Source organism: Amblyomma americanum, chromosome 3, assembly GCF_052857255.1.
Source record: "Amblyomma americanum isolate KBUSLIRL-KWMA chromosome 3, ASM5285725v1, whole genome shotgun sequence".
Taxonomy (NCBI): domain Eukaryota; kingdom Metazoa; phylum Arthropoda; class Arachnida; order Ixodida; family Ixodidae; genus Amblyomma; species Amblyomma americanum.
Window position 1 is genome coordinate 67,718,303 of NC_135499.1, and position 21,528 is coordinate 67,739,830.

At 44.0% G+C, this 21,528-nt stretch overlaps 2 protein-coding genes across 2 annotated transcripts in view; one reads left to right on the forward strand and one right to left on the reverse strand.

The window, feature by feature from the left end:
- The window catches only part of LOC144123026 (uncharacterized), a 253,091-nt gene that overhangs the window by 32,265 nt on the left and 199,298 nt on the right, over nucleotides 1–21,528 (forward strand). The window contains exons 3-4 of the mRNA XM_077655952.1: nucleotides 3,321–3,463; nucleotides 6,072–6,089. Of these exons, the coding sequence (XP_077512078.1) occupies nucleotides 3,321–3,463; nucleotides 6,072–6,089 (161 nt within the window). The remainder of the gene's footprint in view (nucleotides 1–3,320; nucleotides 3,464–6,071; nucleotides 6,090–21,528) is intronic.
- Nucleotides 9,980–19,953, reverse strand: LOC144123025 (uncharacterized). Its single transcript, XM_077655951.1, has 4 exons — nucleotides 19,937–19,953; nucleotides 12,981–13,041; nucleotides 12,454–12,619; nucleotides 9,980–10,141 (listed from the first exon to the last, which is right to left on the reverse strand). Exons 2-4 carry the CDS (start codon nucleotides 13,036–13,038, stop codon nucleotides 10,021–10,023), a joined length of 345 nt encoding a protein of 114 aa, XP_077512077.1. The 5' UTR covers nucleotides 13,039–13,041; nucleotides 19,937–19,953; the 3' UTR covers nucleotides 9,980–10,020.

Here is a 21,528-nt window from a genome sequence, read left to right on the forward strand (position 1 = left end):
TGCAGTACGTTAAGCGACGTTGCAAGAGCCGGAGCTTCTTCGAAGCGCCGAGACAATGTGGTTTACGTGGTGTCGTAGCTCAGGGGCTCACTCGAACACGGGCTCCTTCGGGTAGTGTGTTCGAGCCATCGGGCTGAGGAAAGATGGAACTTGAAGGTTGGGAAAACGAAAAACAAACGGGTTTACTGGCACATTCAAGAAGCTTATTTACATGTTTAAGAAGGAAAGAGCAAATTGTCACAAATTGAAAGTTCATAGCGTCTAGCGACTGGATGAGCCTTGTCACCAGGGCCCAGAGCGATCGTTCTCACTCTGGTCGCCTCTTAAGTACACTTAGGCTCCGCCCTCTCACCGCGTGGTGGCCAATTCCACACGAGGCACACATTGGAAGAGCCACAGAGCACATAGCACGCGGAGCACTGTGGGAATGGGCGAGGAGGATTCGGAGGTCCGCTGCTACGTAGCTCGAAGCTCCACGTGTCCATCCAAACACAGGTACTGCGCTGTGGCTACAACCTCGGCGGGCTCTCTCTGGTCGAGACGGCTCTGGTCAGACACGGCTAATTAAAGGAAGGCCCCGTTCTACTCTTCCTTCCGTCTTCTTATCCATCGTCGGTCGCGTCTCGCGGCGAACCAGACAAAGGGGAGGCCATCTCCCCCCCACCCCTGCACCCCCCCCCCCCCGCCCCTCCTGAAGAGCGTGGGAAAGATTCCGCATGGAGTTTCTTAGAGACATTCCTTTTTTTTGTGGGGTCAACGAGGGGTCAAACGATGTGTCCCCAGCATGGTTTTAAGAGTGGCTACTATAGTTTAGCGTTGAGGCGATATGTCTTCCCAGGCATTTAAATTGAATGATTGTTTTGAAGTGGTACATTGTTCATTTTGTAAGTGCAGACAAGTGCATTCTTTTTACGGGTTAGGGACATCTGGGTACATTTACAGATATTTAGTTTCATGTGCCACAAAGCACACCAATTAGCTGCCGCGGTGGCTTAGTGGTATAGCTGCTCGGCTGCTGACCTGAAAGACGCGGGTTCGATCCCGGCCGCGGTGGTCGAATTTCGATGGAGGCGAAATTTTAGAGGCCCGTGTACTGTGCGATGTCCGTGCACGTTAAAAAAAACCAGGTGGTCCAAATTTCCGGAGCCCTTGACTACGGCGTCCCTCATAGCCCGAGTCGATTTTGGACGTTAAACCCCCATAAGCTTAAACCTAGACCTAAACCGCGCCAGTTTTTAACTGATGCCAAGAAGTAATTCAGGACGAGTTGGCCTGCGTGTGTTGAATCTTCGGCTATTCTTTAGAGTCAACGGCGAAAAATCGACAGTGGACTGCTCAGTTAAATAGAAGTCGTTGATGTGAATGGAAAAGAGAAACGGACCGAGTACCATACGTTGAGGAACCCAAGATATGGCTGATGCTAGACGCGAAGGGATGCTACCGATTTGTACATATAGACGGCATTGTGAAAGATATGCATCAATCCAGCTGGAAATTTGTTCATTCCTTACAATACAACGAAACTTTGGTAGAAAGTCTCGGTGAGACACGCGGCAAAAAGCTTCTTCGACGTCAAGAAAAACCATGTCAGTTTGCTCGCCGTTATCTGGGAGCTTCATCAGTTCATTTTTCTTGAAAATAAGTTGTGTTACTGTCCACAGGCCGCGGCGAAAACCAGGTTGAGCACTTGAAAAGACGTCATTATCTTCTAAACACGAAATAAATGCTTGAAAACGATATATTCCGCGAGTTTGCTACACTAAGTTTGTCGCCTGATTTATGCAGAGGTATCTATATCTATTTTCTAATGTGTGGGATTTCTGGTTTTCGCAAACTTTCAATAAATATAACACGAAGATACTTCGCCGACCATTCTGCATATCTGCAGAGGAAGAGATTTGGTAAGTAATCGGGACCTGTAGCCTTCTTAGTGTTTAGGTTAAGTAGGACCAGAAATACACCTTCCTTACTGAGAGTGAGATTTAGTATCTCTAATCCAGTCTGTTCAAGTACAGTGACTAGATGACTACAAGACAGATATATAGAAGAGAAATACTCATTGAAACTACGTCGAGAAACTGGAACCACCTTCTCTCTTCCGCCGCCATGATCACTGGCTCTTTACTCTTTAAGAAAGATGTACTCAAAGAAGAAATTAATATTCAGTAATACCAGAATTCGTACACGAATTTTTTGTTTGTTTTTGTCCATTATATTACTTCTCTTCTGTACTGCGATCTATCAATTGTCATGTAACCCACTGCCCTCTTCAATGCTGTATGCCTTGAGGGTATCAACATATAAAAAATAAATATAAATCATTATAAATGTCCTCGTTGGCAGCTCATTTGGGTTTGGAAATCAAGCAGACATTATCAGCGTTTCGCATCGTCGACAATTTGGACATTTTATGCAGCACGTGCTACCAGCCAAGAAATGGGGCCAGTAAGATTTCTGGTGAAGTCGTCAGAGACCACTACATTGTGAGCGGCTACTGCGATGGTAGGCTACTGCATCGCCACAGTCTGCTGTGTTTTTTTTTTTTCAAATCTCTTCAGAGACTTTAAGAAAGCAGGTGGTCTTGAAAGGTGCGAAGTCCCTTCGCAAGGACGGCATTACATATGCAGGGAGAAAAAATCAGGTGCAACCCCTTGGCAGTAGAACGCTCTTGTGGGCTAGGTGGTTCATTTAAATAATACATAGGACTGCGCGAATGAGACAGGACAGGTAATGCGTGGTGTCATTTCTGTTTCTATGTCCACTGTCCAGCCTGATTGGCGCAGCCCTAATCCTTATTAGGACACCTTGCCATGGCCTGGACATTTAATTTCACCGGAATCACTCACCTTCCTTTTTCCAGGGAAATGAAGTTAATCGCAACGCTTCACAGAATTACCCACACCTCCCTTCACCCTATGGTGTACGGTGCACCTGAAGAAGCCTGCTTGAAAGAGAGCATGGAAACACATGGTCCGACCGCAACCAACTGCTAGAACTCGTTCCTGTCCGAGTTTTGCCGAAGCATCTGCTAATTTAGAATATCCGCTTTTCTCCTGCCGCGTCGGCATTCAGCAAGTCATTTTCCAAACTCTTCTTCCCATTCAAGGCGGGCTTGGCAAGCCTCGGACCAGCTAACGGACCAGTTCGCTTGGTCACCCTGGCCGAGGACATCCTCTACGTTTAATATAGCGTGGAAATAAATTTTCCTGCTGTCTCTCTTTCTCTCTCTCTTGAGCGTCACAGTCCAACAGTGTACGAGCGAGTGCTAGCCCTGATGATGAGGAAGCTGGCTAATCCCAAGCTCCCGTTTTCGCTCTCAGCTCACAGATGAGCTTCGTGCAGCCATCTCCTGGCGGCTCGGAAAACGAAACGGAGGAACGCAAGCAGGTCGCCGTCGTCGTCTGCTGCACCATCCTGCTGCTGCTGCTGCTCATTTACGTGGGGCTCTCCACGCTGTTAATCGGTACTTGGAAGCTTGCTGGTCGCCAGAATGTATTGCATGCATAGATCGCAATGACAACGACGACTAGAGTTACTAATTTAAAGTTCATTAGTGGCCGCCTTTGGGCGAGTTGGTTTTCCATGCTGAACGTAAAAGCGCAAAAAGACAAGAACACAGAATAAGACAGACAATACGAGCGCTAGTGTTATCTGTCTCATCCTGCGTCCTTGTCTTTTTGCGGTTTTACGTTCAGCATAATTGAAAGTTATCATTCGATAGCCTTTCCTTATGTTTTATAGACATGACTCAAGGAGTTGATTCAGACTACTTGATATGAGCGAACGTAGAAAAGCTAAGTACTGCACTTTCCACACCCGGGACGTAGACCGAGCCAGGCTACATCCAATGAATTAATGAATGAGTATTTATTCACAGAGACAAGGTACAAAGAAGGCCTGTATAAGAGGTTGGCAAAAAGGCACGGATGACTAACAAGTGTCAGTCTTCTTTCCCAAAACACACAATACCGAAGAGTACGGCGCAAGAAAAAAATATCAGCTGCACTTAAGTCTGCTTACGTGCTATGAATGCGAAAGGACTGTGCACTACTGCTGTTTCCTTTGGGACGTTTGTGGTTTGCGCATTTGCGTAACTTAGTTGGCGTTGGCCATCAAAGCGCACACTATTTGGAGCTCCATGGGTAAGTGCCCATATATACCGAATTGCTCGTTCTCCACATAACATTCACATATAGTGGCGAGTCCTCATATTACTACCGGCGCAGTGACACAACGGTTAAGTGATGCGCCACTGTACTGGCAGGTGGATGTTACTGTTCCAGCCACCGGTGGGGATTGTGCGACGCATGTAGCTCTTCCCGAGGAACTTCTCACGCAGCTGGCGCGACGCTCCTCCGATCTTACGCGAGATTTCTCCCAATGCCAGCTTGCGCCGCATTTTTACGAACTTACCCGAACTTACTCGAGTTACTACCTCGGTAGTAACTCGAATAAGCTCTGGAAGTCTCCCCACTTCCTGTCTATACTTTCTATTAACGTCACGCTTGAACCAGTTAAAACCTAAAAGGATATCTCGGCATGGTCAGTTGTACTGATAAAACGTGAACCAATGTCAAAACAATCCAAACAATTTATTGAAGTTTCGGCCGTAGAACGGCGCTAGTCAGAGTGTATATATATAGCCTCCTGATGTCTCACCAACTGGCCTACACATATTGCTTCCTAAAATATATAACTCCTTTTCTTTAGCACAGTTGCGCGAGCATGGGCTACCTGTATGTGCGCATCTACAAATAACATGACCATAAATGACAATTCCTTGGTACAGCATCCAGAGTTCAAATAATTTCGGTTGGCGAGACTGCTGACGCATCATTCTGGAGGACACCCACGTTCCTTTGAGGTTAACGCCCTTCAGCATGACGTGCTAGTTGCCAGCTGGAAATCGCGGGATTTTCAGTTGCAAATACTGCGGCGACCCTAGTTTCCCTAAAAAACGTCGTACTTGAGTTAACACTGTACAAGCATCAGTTAGTTCACCTTCTCCAGGGCGGAAGAAGCAACGGCGTCACCTGTGCTGCATTCAGAGACCCTGCTGCCTGAGGGCGCGCACTCCCTGGTGTGCACGTAGCGCGTCTATCTGCATCCTTTGCGAGCATATGCAACACGTCCTCAATGGCAGCCCGTCAGATGTTCACTTGATGAAAGTGTTATTGTAAATCAAGAGGCAGTAAACCAGGAGACCACAAGAGCTTTTATTCACGAGTTAAACGGAAGGACACTACTACAGAAGGCCTACTTTTTTTTAATACTGCTGGAAGAAATTTGTGATTTTCGCCTTGCCTAAATGTTTGAATACTTTCCCGTGTCTCTAGAGCTCTCCGGTGCAAATATGCATTAGTTCTATGAAAAATGTGAAGAGAACGTTCAGAAGACAGTTCTCTTCGCACTCTAGATGCCATGCTAAGCGATGTCGGAGCATGATGGGGGGTAGTTCTTCAAGAACTCTTGAGAATGCATCCTTATTAGACTTTTTCGTTTGGTGCAGAAAGCCACTTTTAAAAGCGTAAAATTTCTTTTCTTTACACATGTATTTTTGTTTTGAACTTACGCTAATAGGCACCCTTTCCTGAAGCAACCGAGTAATTTTAAGCGGCTCTCAAGAATACGCTAAGATGAACTAAAGGTTCAGTAGACAGGCGTTTATTCATTTCGCTGTCATAAGAGGCCTTCATATTGGAACGCTGGAGAACGTGTGACAACTTGGATACAACTGCGAGGTTGTGCGCTGTTAAATTGCCTTTGGTACGTGTGGTACCTTTTCTTAAAGAATTTTTTCTGTTTGTCGCCGCCACGGTGGCTCAATGGTTATGGCTCTCGGCTACACTGACCCGAAGGACGAGGGTTTGATCCCGCGGCCGCGGTAGTTGAATATCGATGGAGGCAAAATTCTAGAGGCCTGTGTGCTGTGCCATTTCAATGCACGGTAAAGAACCCCAGGTGGTCGAAATTTTCAGAGCCCTTCACTGCCGCATCCTTCATGGTCTGAGTCACTTTGGACGTTAAACCACCATAAACCATAAACCAAACCAATTTTTTCTCTCTTTCAGAGGAGGAGCCGTCGGATGGTAAGTATACCACTTCTAAGACAATTTATGTGGGGAAACTCTGGGTATAGAATTAACCTATTTTGCACCATGTGTCTCAGAATGAACCCCATGTTTTTGCGATGCATTGAGATAACGGAGTAGTTACTCATCCGCATCCACCAAGGCGCAGCCATAAGCATGCAAAGAAGGGCTATCCTTTAATTATGGATGTTTTTATATTTCTTTTCTTCTAACACCATTGCTATTGAGTAATGCTGTTGAGTAATGAATTCTTAATCAAACCTAATCCACATAGGGGTACGCCGCCTAAATATATTGCTGTGGTACTTTGTTCTATAAATGAAGGTATAAAGACACGCATAATATTGACGACTTGACCATTTTGAAACAGGATCAAAACAAAATAACGATCGACCGGTCTATTGCAAGCATAGAATATTTCTCGTCCATCATTTATGTAAAAAATGTGCCGAGTGAGGTGGCATGTGCTTTCAATAATTTCTTCGTAAACATATGTACGTCAATTAGGTCTTCAGATACATGTTAATATGTAAACCTGAGGAATGATAAGTCGTTTCTTCTGCAACCAGTCACAGTACAAGTGCTTTCAACAGTCCGAAATTTAAATAATAGCATCAGCTAGGAACTTAGAAGAAAAACAAGTGCATAAAAATGGGACGATGAAGGAGCAGACAAACACGAGAGCTTCTTTTTACGCTGTTTTTCTTCTAGATATTCAATCACTAACTCGCCCAGCAACACACTATGAGTCGTAGGTATACTGACAAAATTCAAAGAAAACCTGTGAAATGTGTCGAAGATATCATAGCACTAGTTCTTTAAGATATTTTATTATCTGCATGACTACAGCAAGATTTTCGGCAAAGATGCAAATTGCTTAAGTTGTGGTTCTCTTTAATAAGTGAAATCGAAATTAGTTAAGCAATTGTCGACAGGTATCTGTCTTACCACTTTTTTTCATCATCATCATCAGTCTGACTGCGCCCAGTGCAGGGCAAAGGCCGCTCCCATGTCTCTACAATTAACCCTGTCTGCCAGCTGCGGTCACCGTATTCCCGCAAACTTAACCTCATCCGCTTACTCTGGTCGGATGAGGCCTGTTTTTTGTGAGGCTCTTAAAAAATAATTCGCAATAGGCTGTCGAATTTTGCTGAGAAGTAAAATTTATTGACACCGCACTAATTCGGCTTTTGCAAAAGCATGCCTACAGAATTAGCCATGATTGGGCTAGAAGAATTTATTTTAACACAATTTTTACCCAAGGAACCAGTGATTGACTTCTTTGTCGACTTTTCTAAGGCTTTTGACTTGGCGAATCATGCAATTTTGGTTTGTAGGTATAATATTTATGGCATATGTGGGTATCGGTTGCAATTCTTGTGATCATATTTATCTCCTCGTCCATAAGTTGTCTAAATTATTATCTCGCGATAACGAATCTTGCCGCTGCCATGTGGTGTCCCGAAGGGCATCATACTGAGCCCCTCCTATTGATAAATGGCGTTGTTAATATTAATCAGAACGTCAAATTTAATGTATATCCAGACGATATAGCACTTCCATAAAAACATAAATTAACCTTTCTCTAATTGCAATAATAGTATAGCCCCGTTACAATAGTGGTCCGCACCTAACTCTATGAAGATTAACGAAAGTAAAACTAAAGCAGTTATTGTTCTATCAAAAAATAGAGCCGTCACCTTTCATGCTGATATTAACTTCAACGCTTGCCCTGTTGACATTGTGGACCATTCTGAATGTCTGTGCTATATTCACTACCCACATGTTGTGGAAATGTCATGTGGACTGATAATTAACATGTCTGGCTCGAATAACCGGTGTAATCCGTAGTGTCCGATACACTCCTGCAGCAAAAATTTAAAAATTGGTTTAAAATGGTCCTGTCTATTCACATGTTAACCAGATCAACTGGTCCGGAAATCAACTACATTCGCCAACTTAAACAAATTTTGCGTTATGCAAAACCTATACCTAAACTATGTGTATAATGCTGGTCAAATTGTAACACCTAAACATTTTTCCATGCTGCCCATGATATTGCGACTCACAGACTATACCGATACCGTTTGCGTAATAGATTTAAACATAAAGCCAGATAACAATATTGTCACGTAGTAGTGACGGCAGTACAGTGGTCAGAAAGACAGCGAAAAAGGGCTTCTGAACAAACTGTTAATTGGGCAGACTTACGCCACAAAGAACTCGGTGGCTCGGTGGCGACACAGCAACAAGCATGTTCGGCAGTCGTCGAACGGAATGCCCGCTGGTCTCGGCAGTGTTCAATTTGAAGCTTATAGTGAACTTTCGAGATACGGCGCGTAAAGTTACCACAACAGTCCGTAACAACGCAGGATCGGCTTTGACTGTGCGCGATCAACCGAGAAAAATCTGGTCGCGTTTTGCATCCCAAACAAATCGATATAGCCGCGGGCCAGCAGTGTTGAAGAATGAACAAACACTACAAAAATGCGCGGCATTACTCCTTTCTCAAAGAACCATCGACCCGATGTTTCTTTAAGACCGGAGTAATGCCTCGAGCACCGGCCCGATGCCTTAAAGAAATAAGGCGACCAGAAACAACTGAAACCGATTATGCACAATAAACACCGGAGGGGAAACATAGCATTCCTTCAGCGGGCATAATAGAGCTTTAGACGGACGACATAAACAACTTCGGGTCATATGAGGCGTCACTGGAATGCAGTCAATTCCTCAGGGGCGACATCACAGTCCAGTTCACCTAGTCAACGAAGAACCTTGTACGAGCCGAAATAGCGGCGCAGAAGTTTTTCACTCAACCCGCGGCAACGAATGGAGTCCAAACCCTGACTCAGTCTCCTGGCTTGTATTCCGCGCTGCGTCCTTATAATTTGTAGAATCTGGCACCGGTCCGCAGCTGGTCTTTGATTCGTAATAGGGCGAGTCTACGGGTTTCTTCTGCGCGCTCAAGGTAGGCGGCGACGTCGACGTAGACGTTATCTTCTTCGGTAGCGCTGGGGAGGAAGGAAGACGTTTATTGAGCTCTAGAGAGTACACTGTAAAAAATTTTTTCAAAAAAAACAGACATTTTCTGGCAGCTGTGCTGCCAGAAAATGTCTGTACAGTTCTGTTTACCGTTTTTCAGTTTTTCGGTTATTTTACAATGTTAGATTTTTATCATTTACCGAAAATCCCTGTAAAATTTCTGTGAAATTTCATTTTCTGTTTCGAAGCAAGTCTGTGATTTTCAGGTTTTTCTTTCTAATTATTTACTGAAAGCTTGTAAAATGTCTGTGAAATTCATTTTTCTGTTTTCAGTTATTCTGTTATTTTACAGTGTTTCTTTTCTGTCATGTATAGAAAATCTGTGAAATTCACTTTTCTGTTTTCAGTTATTCTGTTATTTTATAATGTTTCTTTTCTATCATGTACAGAAAATCTGTGACTGCAAATTGAGTTTAGTTGTCTGTTTTTGGCTGCCCTGTTAATTTACACACAATTTTCTTTTTGGTTTGCAGAAAATATATTTGAAATTCCTGCAATGTTCTGTTTACTATTAGTTGTTCTTTTATTACAATTTTTTCCCCGCACAAAATACGGTTTCTGTGCAAGCACAAGGGCTCATTAAATTACAAATACGATCTTTGCGTCGTTTATACCAATGAAAGTGTGATATTACATAATTCGTTGCTCGAGGGAAGTTGCGTGTAGTAATTTAAGAATATCTAAATATGAAACGTTTGCATAACACACTGATTTTCATCAGTATAGCATTGCCTGAGAACCAAAAGCCAAGCAGCTTGATATGAATGAACACTTTATTAAATCGAAAGTCACATCAGCATCAGCAGTCTTCTATAGCTCGAAAACTATTCCTGAGCCCAACATAATAAAATGTTATACAACACAAGCAACAGAAACTAAAAATCTAAAAGTCATAGTCTTTCAAAGCCGTTACGAGTGCCGCCACTCTTGGTGACAGGCAGTGCTGCTTCCCGCCATTCTTTTGCACCTTTGTTCCTCTTGCAGGATTAATACCTGCAATAGCCCTGAAACAAAGAGCCACGAGCTATCAATAACGACCAGGCACAAAAACTTAATTTTTATAGTTGAAAGACAAAAATATATTCGTTCTACACTTGCACAACCACTCTGACAAGGGCGGATGTGTTAAAAAAATCAGGTCTCATATATGATCCGCTACGTTGTGAGGGGTAAAAGCTAAGTAAAAAAAAACACTAATATCTTACCTGTTCCCACCCAGAAATAAAACTCAAGCTTTGTGAGGCGTCACTTTGCTGCTCAAACCTTTTCAAGCTCCTCATAGCGATAAAGCAGCAAGATTCGTTTTATCAACAACCACAGATCAGCATGACTCACAGGCAGTGCTGGGCGGAAAGAGCATACGATGCTTCTACAGTGTCATTGTTTACGAAGCATGTGTTGGAGTTTCCGGTCATACAGGTACCATTGGAAACAGAAGTATCAAGGATGCTACTGAAGTCATTTAAACACCTTGCTTCTCAGTGATCACCTCATTTTACTACCACATATTGAATGACTTGAGATCGACTTTCATCTCCACAAGTGAGGTTTTGATCCAGTGGGTAATGATAAAAGTGTCGAACTCGTTCGTAGCTTATGCGCCCTAGGAACTCATAGCCACTACAGTACATGTGGCCCTATGAATGAGGAGGATTGAACGGATAAAACAAGGAGAAACGTGCTTTAATAAAAAGTTAGGTCTCTTTTGCCTACCTTGCTACAACGGTTTGCCATGTCAGGACGCACCCCTCTCTCATAAAAAACAGCCTGAAATCCGTACCCCGATTCCATTACCTTAAGTGTGTGTGTGTGTGAGATGTGGCAGAAAAAGAGCGGGAGAGAAATTTTTTTCCTTCCGATTGATATTTTATATACCGGGTGATTTTTGTCACTTTTGAAGATATGTTTTAAATACTTAGCTACGTCGGTGTGGTCTTCTGAGCTGGACTGTACAGCAAGGCAGACATTAGGTGCCTCAAATGTATCTGTAGTTACATAATTAACTTTGACTGACTTTTCTATTTTTCATCTCAGAAGCAAGGTAGGTTATGTTGCAAAATTGATGGTCGTCAACTTTGAATATGAGCTGTTTTTAAATACTCCTAAATGGCAGTATCATTCCAGACATCGACCAACAAAAATACACATACGAAAGCTCGTTGAGTCATCTTTCCACCATTGCATATTCATAGAAAAATCGCTTCTCGCACTTCTAATGCATGCAGCAAGTACAGGCACAGTTAGTGTATTTTTATGATGTATAAGTTAACTAGATTTCGGCAAGAATACTATGCGCAGTTACGGCATTGTATAGATAGGTAAAGTGGGCCAGCCAATTGAACAAGCTTTCCGTCGATACTTCGAAATACATTGCCGAGTAACAAAATTTAAAAATAAGCCTAACCTTCGATGTTGCCAGATAAATTTGCAATACAACCTTCCCTTTAAAGCAGAAATAGTAAAGTTTGTTAGCTAATTTAAGCTGATTAATCATCTAATTATTCATCCTTATGAGGTACATAATGTCCACTTTGCAGTACAATCCAGCACAATAGAAAGCACCGGCGCATTTCTCACACTTTTTAAAATAGAAGGCTGCAAAGGTTAAAAAAAATTAACGTTTATAATACAGTTGCGTGCTTGTCACTTGCTTTGTTTTTGGTGTTGTGCTTTATTATAACAAAACAAACAAAATACCTGATCTCAGACCTTCACATTTACTAGAATGCATCCTTGTCTGTATGCTCTTGCATTAGCCTTCCAGCAGAACTAATAGACAGCACACAGGCGTGATCCCAAGCTGCTGCTGTACTGTTAACTATAGAGATAAAAGGTTTCTTTATGACGTCTCGCTGTTTGACACATATTTTCAAAAATGAGACTGGATAATGAGGGCATGTTATTACGTCAGTCAATGGTAAATCAATTGTTAATTTCTTGTACTACAATGTTGCTAAAACTCCCTACCTTAAAGCAAATTTTCTTCGCTGCTGCTCCTATACTACAGCACACTACCAAATATCTTTAGCATTATTGCGTCCCAGTGCTAGTTCAATGCCAAACTGAAGAAATGCCAACTTTCACCTCTATAAGCAAACTTCATTGACAGTATGATATTCTCGATGAACACGCACACTGTTCAAAAAGCTTTTCAGTTGAAGTGCATTTTCTTCGCGTACACTGAGTTTAGCAGCGTAGTAACCGCTTTTCTAAATAAGGTTTTGGAAGATTGGCAGACTGCAGTATGCATTTGCACAGGGCGTGCTGTGACGTCAGGCAAGTGTACAGGTGAGTGAACATTGGCTTCAGTTCTTACCTCTGTGTGAATTCCAAGCACAGGCTCGTCTCCTTCTGGTACTGGATGTTAAAAGCAAAATGGGCAAAGAACAGCAGCTTGAAGGCCTCGTCTGGCTTCGATGCATGAAGCACTGGATGGGTGTCCACGCAGATTGTGTATGAATTAGCAGTGAGAAAAGTCCATCCTGGAAAAGAATTGGAAGGAAGCATTATTGTTCGCTTTGTCCTTCTGTTTTTATTATGTCTTTCAGTTACACGTAAAGTCTCTTTATTCAGAGGGGTGGGTCCATCACTATTAGGTTTAGGAGGATAAGTGAAAAACGAGGAAGGGATAACGACGAAGATTGCATTGACCTATATAAGATAGGCACATCGAGCCAGCAATACTCATTAAGCATTTCAATCAGCGGGAAGTGTCTTTTAATAAATTGCATACATTTGTCTAATATCATAAAGATTTGCATTTCGGACAAGGTAGCACCATTTAGTGCATTTTTCTGCAATTTTTTTAAGAACTGCCCCTTTAGTCAGTCATCAGTATCTTACCTTTCGCGCAGATGAAAGGACAGCTTGGCAGATCCCCCAAGTCATCGTCGCTGGCCATCTCCTTATATGAAAAATCCAATTCACATGTGCATTAGCATTAGGATCAGTCAATGGCATGTAATAAAAGAAAAATGTTGCCTTAAGTCCTCAACACAGACGCCGTTTCACTTAAATATGAGTTACCATTGCGTCGCACGCTAAAACGCACCGCAGCAAGTCTGCTGGTTTTGAGGATAAATTTTTGTTTATGGGCAAGGTTGACATAAAACTTCCAGATTTTTCTGTTATCTCAGTACAAATGTTAGAGACGTGGGTAAAACAATCACTGCACTACTGTTATAAAAGGCAGTGCTGACTTGGTTATTGGGGGGGAATAAATTAATGGGACACTTCACATTGTGCATTAACGTGCGACGACTGCAAGGAAATAATGCAAACTACATTTGTCAGTTTTTACCTCTGTTAGGTTGTAGAACAGCTCTTTGTCTTCTCCGAAGATTGCGAGCAGTAGTTGTAGCATGGCTTCATATTCAACTGCCATTGACTTCCTGTTAGTTTTGGCAGCTTCTATTTCTTGGAGACAAGACTTCACACATTCTTTTTTTACTTGGCTGTGTGCGTAACGAAAAACTTGCCGTCCAACAGTCTTTAGTCGGTCATCGAAAGTCTTTGCAACATTTGAGCCTAGCAAGATGTTTACGTGGTTGGTCAGGTGCTTTGCCTGAAACAGAAATGGCCAGCTTCGCTCAATGTCTCGAATATTTTTGGATGCATTGATAAGCCGACGTTGTGATGCATAAGTCTCTGACATGAGCTGTGCAACCATGGTCTCATCTGGAAACGCAAGCCTGAACTGCGACAGCAAGTCGTCTTTTTTCTTCTCCTGTGAGTCAGCAGTCTCGTCAGATGGAAGCTTTGGTTGCCATGCCACACACCCATATGAGTCTCTCTGAATCTTCACACGTTTGACACTGAAGTCCAGTTCATCGTCCGGTTCAAACTGATGTGGCTGCTCAGAGCTTGGCCTTCGTTTGTTGTTAATAGTTTTCAAGTTTCCACAAGAGTGTCTCAATACCCGAGCCAATTACTGCCCCATTTAGGGTGTCCTCGAATGTCTTCGGGTAATGGCTCACAATTTCAGCTGCGATGACCCTCAAGATCTTGCGACCTGGCTTCCTGTTTATGCCAAGAATATGGTCACTCACAAGTCGTACCATTTCATTCAAGTCGCTCTTTACTGGACGCTTCCCTTCTTGGCAAGCCTTCATAGGCTGTGGTGGGAAAACCTCCCAAGGTGTAGAAAAGCTTGCACACTGTGTGCTTGTAGGCGATTGAATGTCGTTGGGAGAAAGTGACACTGGTGGGTTGGGCGTAGCCACTGAGTGAAACCTTTCAAGAAGAATCCTTCTGCTGATGGGCTTTAAAAATTGCAAATCCTTTTCAACCACATACTTCAGATGTTCCAGGGACTCTACACCACATTGCTGCAGCTTCTGGACTGCCAGCTCTACAATCTCCTTGTCCAGGGCTGGCAGCCAGTTGGAAATTCGTTCTTCCAACTCCATTGCAGCATCTAAAACACAGTTCAAACTCCATCAAGTAATCCATGCTTCAAAACAAAAACAGGATAACTGCAGCGGGCAAGGTTGTACTGGATTAATGGTGTGTTGTCAAGCCAGCTGTCGAGCTCAATGCACTTGATTGGACCGTCATTACTTAAGATGTTAAAATACTGCATTCCTGGTTCATACGATGTACTAACAGTTTTTACAAGAAAAAAATGCCGGGCATCTTTTGACAGGATCAGCTGTATTTCCCCAAACTTTAGTTCGCCGTTCTGCCGTGACATTACAACTAGCATTTTGCACCCATACAACAGACCCCGAATAGTTGCTTGCTGTGTTGAGAAAATTTCCCCTTCATCAGAAACAACTTCCCGAACTTCGTTCTGAATTTCAGGACTGCAAAGGCTGATCATGAAAGTAGATGCGTTGTTGAGAACGTCAGTACTGCTTCCTGTGTTCTTGTAAGCTTGGAAAAGCTGATGCCGCTGAGATAAAGTCAACGTCAAATTCTTGAAATTTTAACAATTTCTAGCACATTTCTTGAAGTAGCTGTGTTTGCCCTCGCATCGCATTGTCCACAATCTGATCAGGGGACGAAACTGCATAATAAGCATTGGATAGTGAAGAAGGTAATGGTGTTTTGGCCTCAATGGAATATTTGGGAACAGAGCTGCTTTGCTTGTCATGTAATCGTCGATGATATCTTGGAGCCTCATAGCCATTGCACTTGTAACTGCTGGCGAAGTAACTAAAAGAACAATTTCTGACAGCAACAGAACCTGCTTCCAGACCTTATTCTCTGTAGACTGAACGGAACCGACTAAGAAGAGGGGAAGAAAACGAACCATATTCCAGTTCTGAATAGCATGGCGTCGAAGTGATTTCTTTACAGGAACCTCACATGGTCTGTCATTGAGGTCGCTGTGCTTAAAAGGAAAGCCACCTATACGGTTATTGAGATCCTCTAGAGAAATCCACTCACAAACCGTGACAAAATATTGTATATACAAAGAAAGGTCGAATGACACTATGCCTTCAAAAAGATCGTGTGCCAAACAAGGGGGAAGCCCTGGTGCACAAACGTCGAAATACTTCAGATCTTTGAACAAAGACCTAAAAAGACCTAAACTTTACTCCCTTTTCTGCACTTAAGGAGCTATCGGCTGCTAAGGTTAGGACAGCACTGTTGTAATTGTCTGGTGTTCTCAGCTCGAATACACCTGACAATGCAAGTGGAGAAAAGAGGTCTCTTCTTTCCGCCAAACAAAATCAGCAGATGTGTGTTGCATTGCTAAAGTTTTCAACAAAGCCACCAATTCCATGGCTTCCAAGATTGTCACCGAGGATTGCGCACACTGTGCCAATCAGACGTGTGCCCTTTGTAGTGACGACTGTGCCTGCTTCGAGCTTTTTCAGATCATCAATCAGGGGTGCAAATATTTTGTCTTGACCAAAGTATTTAAAGTAAGTCTCACTGCAAAGCAAGCAGAGCTTGATGGAGTCAGTTGAGCACCTCTTCCATGAATAAAGATTGCCAAGATTTAAATAAACTGCAAGCAGCTTGTGCTCTTCTTCGCAGAACCGAGTGGGTTTACGACTTCGAAAGCATCCTGGAAAAGAATTAGCTTTAACGCTTTTGGATGATCCTTGTAAAGTAAAATAGACTTGAAAACACTGCCATCGGTTAAGTCTTTGATTACTCTGTTGGTGTTTGGTAAGAGTTTATCACACTACTAAACCACAGCTTCATTTTCTAGCATGGCCTCCAGTGTTTTTAATACTGGCACGCAGTAGAATGTTGCATCCCTATTTCTTTTGTTTCTTCCCAGTAGTATTGTAACAGGCTCCACAAAGAGAAAGCGTTTCTTGAAATGCAAGTTACGGGTGTGCTTACTGCGGAACACACCACCCGGATCTCTGTGCACAGCTAAGACAAGATCTGCTTCAAAAGCTTCGTCGATTATCTTGTCAACTTCTTCACTGCACACAACATGTTTGAGCCTAGCTTTAAGAATGGAAGTCATGCAAACGTCGAAACGTTAGCGGTCTGAATGTCATATATAGCCTCTGCTATCAGCTGCACAGTGGATGAAGGAACGTGACGCTCTGACAGCAATCTCAGGTATAGATGAGCGAAAGCATCAGTAACTTCGTCACTGCATGTTTCCTGGCAGTCTCTGGGGGAACCGTCATGAGTACTTGCAATTGGAGCTTCTTCAAACTCGTTGTCCCAGGAGTTCTCAGCAGACTGAATATTTCCTGTGACAGCTTCTGAAGCAATTGCACTGACCATAGTTTGAACCTGCGATTGTGGAGCTGAGTTTGTGGCCTTTACGTGGTAGCGTGAAAGGTGGGAGGAGAAAGAAGCCTTGTTCTTGTACGCTTTGCTGCAGTTCTGAAATGGGCACTTCACCTCTGTCCCTTCGGTAATGTGACATTTCAAGTGTGCCACAAGAGATTTATAATCTTTGCAGAGCTGAATGCAGGCATCCACAGAGCACACGAAGTCACATCTGTGAACAGTTATAGCACTGCGGCTTTCGCCTTCTGCACGTTGTGCTTGTCTGTGTTCACGGCACATGTGGCTGTACACGCTGCCGACTTTACGGAACTTCTTGCAACAACTTCGAAAAGGGCACTTGACGCGGAACTGGTTCACATTTTTGTGCAAAGCGATGTGCTTGTAGAAGGAAGAGAGGGACGAAGTAATGTTGCTGCATATGCTGTAGGAGTACATCGCTGAAAAAACCAGAATGGAAATAATTAAATTTTTATCCACATAACTTTAAGATTGTTAGCTATACAAGGATAGAAACTGGGAGAGTATGGGAGTATGGGAGATGGGCACTTAACCTGCGCCACTAGTTCTTGCCGCCACAGCAGGAAGTAAGCCACCTTTCTTATTTTTCGGCTTTAACGCGTCGCCTTAATTGTACATTTTTTGTCGATCGTGATGCTCATCCTTCCTGCGCTACCACGATTGTACATACGTTAGATAAAAATTGCCTTGAGCTCAGTATGATCAATCATTAATTGGGAGACGCCTCGCATGCTGACTTTCAACCAATTAGTATAGCAGCACCGTAGATACTAATTTGTACTGTGAACAGCATGCATTTGAATACATAAGCTTTAACACACCTGTCCTGAACATGGTAGAAGTCGTTTTCTTTTTTTATACTCAAACCCAAACAGTGCCTTACATAGGAGCTGTTATTTAGGCTTGTTCTCTGATATATGCATCTGTCACGCAAAGTAAATGGATGATCAGTGTTAGCTAGTCCACGTTGTACTTCTATCGTCGCATTTGCTTTGAATACCGCGGCCATGCACTAGTGCGTGATGATTGCGGTTTTATTTTGGCTTAGTTACAGGCTCTCTTGACTGAGCTGCAGCGTGATTGCGGATGCCTTAAGTTAGTATCTACTACTTTACAAAGGCCGGGAGCCTTCCGCTCAGGTTGTGAATGCATTTCTGCCAGTTTTTTAGCGCGAAAGCACTAATCCGGAGGTTCCTACCCCAAGAAAATTCTGCTCTTGCTTACTTGAGAAGCAGCTGCATAGCAGCAGCTGCATAAGAACACTATAACAGTTAGCCAAGCATAGTGATGACACTGTGCTTACACATGATAGCCATAACCAGGGTCAACCATGACCCGAACATGAGTTAACTTGGAATTTGGTGCCCGGGCCACCGCCAAATTTCAGCATGGTTCACCCAAAAATTGACCTCAGCCAAACTGGACCAAAACTGATTATAAGTAATCAGTTTTATTCAATACAAGTATATTTAGTCCTCTGCAATGTCCAGTTCAAGTACTGTTAATTTGATTACATTCGGAGAATTTTGGTTATTTAAGTCACTAATTACTCTTCAATAATTAGCGGTCACTATTCAGGTACTACTAATTGTTAAATTATTATGTCAAGTTCAAGTACTGTTGATTTGGTTGATTTTCTGGTAATTTAATTCCCTAATTGCTTTTGACTAATGAAGGGTCACTTATCAGAGGTCACCATTTCTCCTTTACTACCTCCAGGTCAAATACCGTTCGTCTGATTAAATTCGGAGCATTTATAGCCATTTTATTCACTAATTGTTTATCGTTAATTAAGGGTCGGTAATTAAGTGTCAGTATTTAGTCCTTTACTACCTCGAGTTCAGGTAGTGTTCATTTCATTGTAATTTAAGCATGCTGTCAAGCATCTACGCCGTTTGCAATTCTGCGCCAGCCTCCGAAGAGAACTGACACGTGCGGGTGACCGACGACCCGTTCCCCGCATAACATTCATCTCACCGTCCAGAACTGTCCGTAATACGTGATATAGTCCAATATGGTAGTCTCATTAGCCGACAAACAGATCAAACAGCATATTCAACATTAAAATTTTCAGATTATATTTCACAGCCATAGCAAAAGCCGTGTGGAATCTATTTGACGCTTATGCCGATACAGCGGCGGCGACCAGGCCGCCGAGCCTACTGAGGCGAAGACATGCTCCACCGCAATACACGGGGGAGCGCAGGCCGCGTAGCAACCGCAAAGCTGGAAACGAACGATCCACCTCCGGGTCGACGTTGCTTGTCGACAGCTAGGCAAGGGCCAAGACCGCAGCTTTGTTTACTCGAGAAAGTTCGCGTACGCATGCAGAGTCTGAATACTCGTGAATTCAAAGATACCGTGAGCCGAACGGCCTCCGCCGTAGCTCCGCGTGAGCAAGATGCGATGCCGCTGCATTCGAAACAAGCTGACGCAGGGCTGGAATCTCGCGAGACTGGTTCGGCTCGCGCGAGTGGCCGGTGCGCCGGCCGAATGACGACAGTCGGCGCGGCGGCCAATGCCGCGAGTCGAAGCTCAAGCGAGAACCCGAGCCCTGGCAGATCTCAAATTTAACGCACACACCACGTTAAAACACGCTGCAAAGGTTTCAATAGCCTTTAGAGGCAATCGTGAATGCGATGAAAATTAAGGGCTGCGTGGTTGCGGTAGCGAGGCCGCGGCACGATTTAGAAGCTAGCACAATGAAATATGGAATAGACACACGACGCTTGCCGCTACGGCGGCGTCCGCGGCGGCACGTGATTCGCGCGTGAGCGCTCGTCCTGTTCGTTTTAACTTTTAACTGCGTGTCAAAGCTGCACCTTCACCATGAACAGTTTACGGAGCGTAGGCAGCTTGAAACCGCAAGGCGGAGGATGAAAGTTACGCAGGGCTAGGGCTTTCCCGCTATTTAGTGAGATGCGAGCTATGTGCCCATGCCTTAATATTTCGCTACAGTAATCCACCTCCATCGTACGCAACATCTACAATATAGTTTAGAGATTTCCACCGGTGACACAAAGCAAATCGCACTGTCTGTATCAAGTGGCAGAGATTGTTTGTTCACTCACCTTTCCAAATGAAACGAATAAATAGATGCACGAAGACACCAAACCCCTCTTCATGCGGAAGTCATCTTGCGAAGTGCAGCTCCGCATCAAAAGCTACCTCATAGTACTAGTTGTGCGAAAAATTTAGTTTACTACACTCTAGGCTTTAAAAAATAAACGGATGTTTTTAAGGTGTTCAGGTGCATTATTCGTAGCTTACTTCTTAATAGAGACGCACGTGACTAGACCACGGCGGTCAAAAACAAAATGTCTGTTTTTTTGCTTGATCACCTTTCTGTTTTTTCCAGTAGGAGATTTTTTCCGTGCGGCAACAGTAAATTTCTGCAAAAACGCCTGTAATTTTACACACTTTTTTTACAGTGTAGGTCAGCGATTTTGGCGGAGTCAGATGGTGTCGCAAATGGTCACCTGCCCCTAGTCCAGGGCTCCGCTGGATGCCGCTGCCAGCCGTGCTCGCCGGATTAGCCCAAGTTGGGCGTCCTGACGGCCGCTGGAGAGCATTCCTTCCCATTGTTCCGCACTCGGGTTTGGTATTTTTGGTGCCACCTCTATTTTCTGGCAGGCCCACGTTATGTGATAGAGTGTGGGCGTTTCATGGCGCCATGGGCATTTGTCTCTGTATTGTGTGGGTTGTATATTGTTGAGTGTATTTAGATTCGTGTATGAGCCCGTCTGTAGCAGCCTCCAGGAGACGGTGTCTTCCTTGGAGAGAGATTTAGCGCTGGGAAGTATGGTGTGCCTTTAAACAGTTTGTTTTTCTTTGGAGCATTAAGCTCCTTTTCATTTATCTTCAATTGGCGTTAAGCCTGGCAAAGCGTCCCTGCTCCGGTCTCTCTCTCTCTCTCTATCTATCTTTTATATTTTTTTACATTTCTGAGTGGAACAAAAAAATTAGGACACTTTTGAAATTCTAAAGTGTTTGGGGAAAGCCCGTGGCATAGCCTCCTCTAAAAATAGAGGAGGCTGTGCCTGTGGCCATTCGACTGTGGGCGCCATGCAACCACACGTCTGGCGAAGGAGCGCCGTCGCAGCGCGTACTCGCTCCACCTGCCGGTGCAGGTGACGTCACTGTTGCTATGCGCAGCTACGCATTTGCTTTGGCGCCGCCACCTGTCGCCGAGGAGGGTGCGCACCGGTGCGGGGGAGGGTCACAGCTGGCACTGTTCCAGGCTTTCGATGTAACGGACGGACCGTCACCGCGAGTATGAGCCATTAAAGGCTTTCGCATTGAAATGGCGAAAAGGGCGTCTAGCGTGGCCGTGGGCTCCCTGCTATGGCCGAGCCCAAAATGTGACGCCTGTGTGATCTGCACTGCGGTGTTGTAGGCGTAGCCGATGTCAGGCAGGATAACGGCCCAAGTCTTGTGTTCGGCATTGACGACATACATGGAGTGCATATAAGCGATGGTTTTGTTCTGGCGTCCCGTCAGTCCTTTGGTCTGCGGATGGCATACAGGTGTCCTTTAGTGGCTTGTTTGGCTGTAGCGCAGGATGACTCCGTCGTGAACGCCGTTCCTCTGTTCGCGATGAGCGCATCGGGAGCGTCGTGTCGCACAAGAATGCACTCCAGGAAAAAATGGCTGTGGCTTAACT

What these genes read in the sequence shown, in the direction of transcription:
- LOC144123025 (XM_077655951.1), bottom strand. Translation starts at nt 13,038, where the DNA reads ATGGCCAGCGACGATGACTTGGGGGATCTGCCAAGCTGTCCTTTCATC. An exon ending in TCCTTTCATCTGCGCGAAAG is followed by an intron (nt 12,620 to 12,980) that starts GTAAGATACTGA and finishes ATTCTTTTCCAG; the next exon opens with GATGGACTTTTCTCACTGCT. An exon ending in TGCTTGGAATTCACACAGAG is followed by an intron (nt 10,142 to 12,453) that starts GTAAGAACTGAA and finishes TCTTTGTTTCAG; the next exon opens with GGCTATTGCAGGTATTAATC.